Source organism: Microtus ochrogaster, chromosome 7 (assembly GCF_000317375.1).
Source record: "Microtus ochrogaster isolate Prairie Vole_2 chromosome 7, MicOch1.0, whole genome shotgun sequence".
NCBI lineage: Eukaryota > Metazoa > Chordata > Mammalia > Rodentia > Cricetidae > Microtus > Microtus ochrogaster.
The window spans coordinates 69846553-69855529 of NC_022014.1; the positions used below are offsets into that span (position 1 = coordinate 69846553).

The 8977-nt window shown below is 39.2% G+C and overlaps 1 protein-coding gene across 8 annotated transcripts in view; it reads left to right on the plus strand.

The window, feature by feature from the left end:
* The window catches only part of Mbtd1 (mbt domain containing 1), a 63868-nt gene that overhangs the window by 46193 nt on the left and 8698 nt on the right, over positions 1–8977 (plus strand). For all 8 annotated transcript variants that reach the window (XM_026780153.1, XM_026780148.1, XM_026780146.1 and 5 more), the window contains 4 exons: positions 500–647; positions 2251–2333; positions 3017–3251; positions 3700–3777. In XM_026780153.1, the coding sequence (XP_026635954.1) occupies positions 500–647; positions 2251–2333; positions 3017–3251; positions 3700–3777 (544 nt within the window). The remainder of the gene's footprint in view (positions 1–499; positions 648–2250; positions 2334–3016; positions 3252–3699; positions 3778–8977) is intronic.

The following is an 8977-nucleotide window of genomic DNA, read 5'->3' on the forward strand; positions in this document are numbered from 1 at the left end:
AGAGAGAGAGAGAGAGAGAGAGAGAGAGAGAGAGAGAGAGAGAGAGAGAGAGAGAGATATGCGGGGAGAGATATGCGGGGAGAGATTTGTAGAGATCAGAGGCAACTTGAGGAAGTTGAATCTCTTCTCCCACCATGTGGGTCCTGGGGATTGAACTCTGCTCATTAGACTTGGTAATCAACATTTCACACACTGGACACTAGATGGCCTAATTATGAAAAGAGTATTCCAATTCGTTATTAGTCAAAGACATTGGTTTTTCAAGCATCTGAAATCATCTCTGTGGTAAACTTGCTTTTCTGAAATACCTTCTGTATGGTTTTTGTATCTGATACACATTAACAATCAGTTTCTTATTATTTATATCTATTTAATATCCAGTAAGAAAGTGGTTTTTAGTAATAGATTTTTTATTCCTTTCAGAATATTTAAAATACCCTTTTTTTTTTGTAATAGTAGTTTTCATGTTTAAGTACTTGGGATTCTCTTGATTTCAAAGGTGCTGGCTGATGGGTTCCTGATGATTGGGATCGATGGCTCAGAAGCAGCAGATGGATCTGACTGGTTCTGTTACCATGCAACCTCTCCTTCTATTTTCCCTGTGGGTTTCTGTGAAATTAATATGATAGAACTGACTCCACCCAGAGGTACTTCATCCCGGTATAAACACTCATTTTTTGTCTTGCTTTGTTTCTGTGTGGTACCTGCTTACATTTAACACAGACCTGATTTTCTTTTTGTGTTTGTACTTATACACAATATGTGTGGGTGTGTATAGATAGACTTAAAACAAGCAAGAGCTTTGGGATACTCTGAAGTTATGTGTGGTGGTACATGTCTGAAATCCCAGCACTTGGGAGCAAAGACAGGAGGATCACCCACGAGTTGGAGACCTGCCTGCTCCACATTTATATAGTTTATGTATATAGTGAGTTTATATAGTGAGTCCAGACTAGCCAGGACTACACAAGACCCTGCTCAAGGTTAATACGTTAATTAAAATAAAGCACAAACTTTGTATTTTAGTTCATTTTAATAAATTACAGTGTTAGTTTCTTCTGAACCTGCTCATGTTACAATGTGTATCAATATTTACAAACCCTCTAACATAGTGATCTTAATCTGTTACATTACTATAGGCTTTTTTAGAATATTTTTTATTGTTCTATATGTATATGTGTTTTGCCTGTATGTATGTCTGTGCACCACTTGGGTGCTGTGTGCCAGGTACCTGAGGAGGAAAAAAGAGGGCATCAGATCCCCTGGAACTGTAGTTACAGACAGGACCAGTAGGTGCTGGGAACTGAGCCTAGTCTTCTGGGAGAGCAGCCCTGGTCTGGCCTGCTCAGCCATCTCTCCAGCTCCCACATGAGCACTTTTTAAATGAATACTCAGCCTTCACAGAAATGAAGGTGCTCTCTTTAGATTGTTACATGGCTTCTATTTTTGTGTTGTTGGGACATGGTCCCTGTATTCTTAGCTGGTCTGGAACTCACTATATAAACCACAGACATTTTCCTGCCTCTGCCTCCAGAATGCTGGAATTAAAGGTGTGAATGACCACACCAAGCTATCTTATCTTAGAAGAGAGTAGCAGCTCTCATTTAACCAGTGACTTTCTAGCTTCAGGACCTTTGGCTTTTTTCTCTACATGGTGTTAAGGCAAAAACTTGCGGACATTATCTCCGACAGTTTAATTTCCTTCACAAAAAAGAAATAATTCAGAGTGTGAAATGTTAGACTGTTGTAAAGCCTAGTATTGCAGGGAAGGGTTGTAGCTCTTGGTGGTAGGAGCACCTTGTCCAATATGCTGAGGCCCTGGACTAGATCTCCAATGCCACCAAAGTCTATCCTTGTAGTAAAAAAAAGAATCATTTCTGCATGAGGGTAAGGAAGTATACACATGTGTCTGCAAAGGAGGACAACTCATACTATGGAGCCAGTATGCTCAGTAATCTTACAGCATGAGGTAGTTCTTTGTATCACTAAGTGAAGTGTACAAACCCTTAATCCCATATTTGGAAATGGAGAAGCAAGGAGTATAAGGTTAGCCTTCTACTACATAACATGTTTGAGACTAGCCTGAGCTATTTGGGACTGCAATCTCAAAAATGGAATTTTTAAAACAGAATAAAAAGAAATTATCATATCACCTAAATTCTGAGATTTCATGTACTAAGTTATTATCAACATTTTAAGCTGATGCTAATTTTAAATGAACTGTTAACCTAAGCCAGTTGTGTTTTTTAGGTTACACAAAGCTTCCTTTTAAATGGTTTGACTACCTCAGGGAAACCGGCTCCATTGCAGCACCAGTAAAACTATTTAATAAGGTAAATTTCAATTGTGGCATGATTATGACATAAGAATGGAAGGAATTCGTGAGCCAAAGTTCTTTGCCTTATATTAGAATTTCTTAATGAAAGCCAGGCAGTGGTGGCACACATCTTTAATCCCAGAACTTGGGAGGAAGAAGCAGGGGGCTCTCTGTGAGTTTGAGGCCAGCTTGGTCTACAGAGAGAGTTCCAGGACAGGCTCCAAACCTACACAGAGAAACCCTGTGTCAATGAAAAAGAAAAGAAGGAAAAAGAATTTCTTAATGAAATTAACAAAACATTATATAAACATTATATAAGTATTTTCTTTCGGGAAAAAGGCATGTTTATAAACTTTTTTTAATTAGCGTAGGGGGATTCTCTGTACCAAGACTTACATGTAGATGTCAAAGAGCAAACCTTTACATGGGTTCTGGGTTCAAGTCCGGATACCACTTGCACTTTGCACACTGAGCCATTTTTGTCAGCCCTAAACTATTTGATCTTTAACCAGAGGGAAATGAAAATGAGTACTTTTCCTGACTAGTTCTTAATTGTGTCCCTGTTGCAATATGGTGACATAACTAAAGAATTGCTGTAAACTTTAGGAAATGATTTTAGATGTATCATTTGCTGTCCTGGGTGGTAGCCGACTGCACTTTCCTGAGCAGTAGTGTTCATACTTTGTTTCTCTATGTCAGGATGTTCCAAATCACGGATTTCGTGTAGGAATGAAATTAGAAGCTGTAGATCTCATGGAGCCACGTTTAATATGTGTAGCTACAGTTACTCGAATTATTCATCGTCTCTTGAGGATACATTTTGATGGATGGGAAGAAGAGTATGATCAGTGGGTAGACTGTGAGTCCCCTGACCTCTATCCTGTAGGGTGGTGTCAATTAACTGGATATCAACTACAGCCTCCAGCATCACAGTGTAAGTTGCTAATACAGAAAACATGTCTTTTTACAAAAACCAGCTAATTCTCCAGAGAGCTCTCTCATGTAAAATCATCTTGTAGTTCAAAGGACAAGAATATATCAATGTCTGATGAGTTGCCAGGTAAGTTACTCCACAATATCACAGAATTAGACTGTGAATGTCATGGCAATATGAAGCTGGTATTAGTTATATAGTAAATAGAGAAAACCCCAAGTCGCCACGTTAAACTACACTATTGTCAAGTTGAACATTACAGATTAAAAATGTATCATTTGTAAATGTTGTTGAGTAGTGCGGGGAATGATTTTGTTAGACAAATGTATCCTCTAAAAGCAGTGTGTACTTCTGAAAGCATAATGATCTTCATAAAGATAATTCATCCAATTTGTGTCTAAAATTGTAAGCCTTTCTCCATTACCAATTCTTCCCTTTAATTTTTCAGCATCAAGAGAAAGCCAGTCAGCTTCTTCAAAACAGAAGAAAAAGGCCAAGTCCCAGCAATACAAAGGACATAAGAAAAGTGGGTCGCGATGTGTTTGTATATGTTTTCTAATTGTTAAACAATTGAGGTCTCAGTATTTTTGCACAGAAAATTACATCCCTGTGAGAACTGATGCTTGTTCATTATGTATTATGCTTAAAGGTGCAGTATAACATAAAAGGCAAACCTTTTTGATACTAAGAAACACTTTTAATTGACAGGAGAAATGATACTCTTTATCTGTGTATTTAAAGCACACAGATAAAGAACGAACAGAGCCTGAGAATGATTCTTGAAATGATTATAGACCTACTCAAGGTTAATCACTTTTTAAACGTTTTTTAATGAAGAAAAAAAATACCGCTTGATGCTTATAATAGCCATCATTCCTACAGTGTACGCTTTGTCTCGAATGATAATCCTGAGAAATCAGCGTTGAAGGGCTGGGGAGACAGCTCGGTGGGTGCAATGCAGAGGTGGGAACCTGAGGTGATGGCACACACCTCTTTTCCTAGCACTCAGGCAGAACCAGGCCGATCTCTTTTGAGTTTGAGGCTAGCCTGGACTATAGAGCAGGTTCCAGGGCAACCAAATCTAAACAAAAAGACCCTGTCTGGAAAATAAAACACTGAGGTGCAAAGTGATGAGCCTCCCCAGGAAGAACAGACTCCCTCATACATGAGTATATCACATGTCACAGACACACATCAAAATAAGGAGGAAAAGCCTGGCGGTGGTGGCGCACGCCTTTAATCCCAGCACTCGGGAGGCAGAGGCAGGCGGATCTTTGTGAGTTCGAGACCAGCCTGGTCTACAAGAGGTAGTTCCAGGACAGGCTCCAAAACCACAGAGAAACCCTGTCTCAAAAAACCAAAAGAAAAAAAAGAAAAAAATAAGGAGGAAATCATCTAATCTAAGTTATCTAGCTAACAAAATCAGTTTTTAAATGCTTCCTGTAATGTATTTTTTTTCTTACAATAAATTGTGGTTGTCATTATTAGCCACAATAACATAAACTGTTTTTCAACTACCATAGAAAGGCGTGAGTTGTTCTGTTCATGAAGCTTGTTATAGAATATCTTATTCTAAAATTTTAAAAAAATGTTTAAGATATTTTTTATAGTAAAATGTGTCCACAGATTAACCAGATATTCTCTGTTCTTCCTGATAAACAGTTATTTATAACTTTTTTTAAGTGACAAACCTAATTACTATGCTGGTGCTTTGAAAAGCAAGTTTCCAAGTCGGGTGGTGGTGACGCACTCCTTTAATCCCAGCACGCGGGAGGAGAGCAAGTTCCAGGATAGCCAACCCTTTGCAGAGAAACCCTGTCTCAAAAAAGAAAATGAAGGGGCTGGAAAGATGGCTCAGCAGTTAAGAGCATTGCTTCCTCTTCCAGAGGTCCTGAGTTCAATTCCCACCAACCACATGGTGACTCACAACCATCTGTAATGAGGTCTGGTGCCCTCTTCTGGCCTGTAGGCATACACAGAGACAGAACATTGCATACATAATGAATAAATAAATATTTTTTTAAAAAAAAGAAAATGAAGTTTCCTCCGATCATAAAACACTATCTATGTCAGGCATTGGTATCACACATCTTTAATTCCAGCACTCAGGAGAGTTCAAGGCCAGCCTGGTCTACAAACTGAGTTTCAGGACAGGCTTCAAAGCTACAGGTTAATTCTGTCTTGGAGAAAAAAAGCAAAAACACAAAATCATTGTCTACCCTCAACTAGTGATGACTTGCATGACATCATTGTAAAGCAGGCTTATCATTTGCCCTTTCCTCTGTGGGCAGAACCTCCCTCAGACCCAGAATTTTAGTTTTCTGTAAAGTGAATTTAACAGACTCGTTTAAACTGTCTTATCATTTTGTTGGACAAGAATTTGAGAAAGATTTCAGCAGATTTTAAGATGCTGAAGTTAACTGTTTTTAGCCTGGCATGGAGACAAGTGACGATAATCCCAACACTCAACAAGCAGAGGCAGGAGTTCATGGTCATTCTCAGTTCCATAGCAAGTTCAAGGCCTACCTAGGCTTCATGAGAGCCTGTCTTAAGGAGGCAGGAAGAATACACATACACATAAATAGGTGGTGTATATGGGTGTAATTCTACGTGTGTGTGTGTGTGTGTGTATTCTCAATGGCTTATGGAAAGCCTTTTTTAAAACTTGCTGGGTATGATGACTCATACTTGTAATCCCAGCCCTCAGGAAGCTGAGGCAGAAAGGATTGCCACAAGTTTCAGGCCAGCCTGGGCTATAGAATAAGACTGACTTCAAAAACCGGGAGCTAGAGAGGTGGCTCAGTCATTAGCACCACTTGCTGCCCTTGCAGATGACCAGGTTCGTTTCCCAGGACCTAACATATAAGTTACAATGCTTATAACTCGAATTCCAAGGGATCCGGGTTCTTTCCTGAATCAGAGGTCACACATGGAGTACATATATATATATACACACTCAGGTGCACGTAAATATAAAATCCTTTTTTTTTTTTTTTAAGGAAACAATCCTTTTTACTAACTAATGAGCATTATGTGCAGTTTTCTTGCCTCTTTTTGATCCTTGCAAGGTTTGTTTCTGGCTTAAATGTTTAAATCTTTGAAATGAGTGAATTGACAAAGTAAGAATATTAGTTACCCAAATTATGGTGCTATTTAACATTCCCAGGTTTCTGAACTAGAGAGTAACTTTAGCTATAGATGGAACATACCCCTTAGCTCTGACATTTTGTTCTTAATACTATGATATCATGACTAGTACCTTACAATTATTAGATATAAAATAAGTGATGATTTCTTACTAGAAACCCTTGGAATCAGATATGTTTTGTTTTGGAATTGAGAATTTTTTCCCATTTCAGAAAAATATAAATAAATATTGTGGAATGTAACTATGTAACACTCTACAAACTCTGGAGTGTTTTCTGAAGCAAAATACAAATGTTGCAGTAAGTGGACCAAGTAAAGATAATAAGTGTATCATCAAGTGAGTATGGTTTTATTGCCAAAATCTTAGAAAAATGCTTTTTGAATGTTGGAATTGAAGAAATATAGTAAGCAATCGTTTTATAAAAGTACTATTTGCTTCCTATTCCGTAGGAATTTTTTTGAGGAGATAGTTTGAGCCAGAGTTTCTCTGTATATCCCTGACTGTCCTAGAACTTACTCTGTAAACCAGCATAGCCAGGAATTCAGAGAACCACCTGTCTCTGCCTCCAGAGTGCGTGCTTCAATTAAAGACACTAACCACCATTGCTGGCAGAATTGTTATTTTTCCCCTATTACGCAAACTTTTATTAGAAATATTTTTCCCAAGGCTAGATGTGGTATCTTAGGCTCATAATTTCATTGGGGGCGGGGGAGATAGGAGGATTGCTGCAAATTCAAGGCCAGCATGGACTGCATAGTGAGTTCTAAGTCAACATAAATTACAGAATGATACCCTGTTCCAAAGGTGGATTGGGATGCAGAGTGGTGCTGCATGGCTAGTTCAGTTGTAACATACTTACAACACAATCATGAAGGCCATAATTTGGTTCCCTGAACCTACATAAAAAGCAACGTGGCACATGCTTATGTCAGTGCTAGAAGACAAAACTAGGAGGACCAAATTGTTGCTGAGCAGTGATGGCACACGCCTTTAATCCCAGCACTTTAATCCCAGCAGAGGCAAGCAGATAAATTTGAGAACAGCCTAATCTATAGAGCAAGTTCCTGGAGAACCAAGGCTACACAGAGAAACTGTGTCTTGGGGGGGGAAAGATCTTAATTTGTCTGGGAGCTGGAGAGAGCACTTGCTGCTCTGGAGGAGGACCCAACCCAAGTTAGAATTGACCACCCACATTTGTTGGTTCGTTACTGTCTGGAACTTTAGCAAGAGGCAACAGCCTCTTGCCTCTGATAGCACCTACATGTATGTGCATACTGACACACACGTACATGTAAATAAAAATGAAAATCAAGGTTATTCACTGCAGGCAGACTTACCCATAGCAGATGAACTTCAGAACCTGGTGTCTGTCTTTAGTTCACTGGTGGATTGTTGTGTTCTGATTCTGTTGTTTCTTGAAGCTCGGTTGTCTTCTGTACTAAAGTGGTTGTGGTAGTCTTTATTGTCCACCAGGATAGTTGATTGTCTTCATTGTCTGGCATGGTGAGCAGTGAGCCAGGTTTGTGCTATAAGTGTGTTACATAGGGACAGTTGTTAACTAGCCCTTTGGAAAAATAAGAGTGCAGTTTTACCAGGAGAGTCTTATAAGCTGTTCAGACTCAAAGAATTTTTTCTCAAGCCATAGTAATTTGGAGCAGTTTAAATCTCCCTGTTTTCAGGAGGTACTGTGTGTAGGACTTGGTGGTTTTGCCCAGTGTTTTACTCGGAATGTGTTAGAAAAAAATCAGATAGTCACTGCACATGACAGTGTTCTGGCATTGGAGAGCTGAGTGTGAACTCACTTCACTTTCAGATTCATCGTTTATGGGAATGCTGCTGACTTAAAATTCTGCATTTAATTCTGATTATCTAAAGTTTAGCTGGCTACTGGGTCATTATAAGCGTAGGAGGAAAACAGATAAAATGTACATTTGTAAAAATATGAGTATCTTTCCGTTTTCACCCTCATTGCACCATGCCTAGTGATTCAGTGTTTGCAAAGTTTAAAGCATATTTTAGTTTGGTAGAAGCATTTTGTAAGTCTAGAATGTTTATGTTTACTTATGAACCTGTAACTAAAAATGGTATATGCCTTTAGCCCTAGCACATAGGAGGCAAAAACAGGAAGATCAGAGCCTCAAGTTTCTTGTGGCCTACCTAATTAGTTTAAGGACAGCACAGTCCATGTGAGACCTCGCCTTGAAACTAATTAATTAATTAATTAAGAAAACTGAGGGGCTGGAGAAATGGCTCAGCAGTTAAGAGCACTGGTTGTTCTTCCAGAAGACCCAGGTTCAAATCCCAGCACCCACATGGCAGCTCACAACCGTCTGTAACTCCAGTACCAGGGGATCTGATACCTTCATACCAATGCACATAAAATAAAGTTAAATAAATTATTTTTTTAAAAAAAGTAATTAAGAAAGCTGAGCACATGCCTGGTGGTGGTGGCGGCCCACACCTTTAATCCCAGCACTCGGGAGGCAGAGGCAGGTGGATCTTTGTGAGTTCGAGGCCAGCCTGGTCTACAAGAGCTAGTTCCAGGACAGGCTCCAAAACCACAGAGAAACCCTGTCTC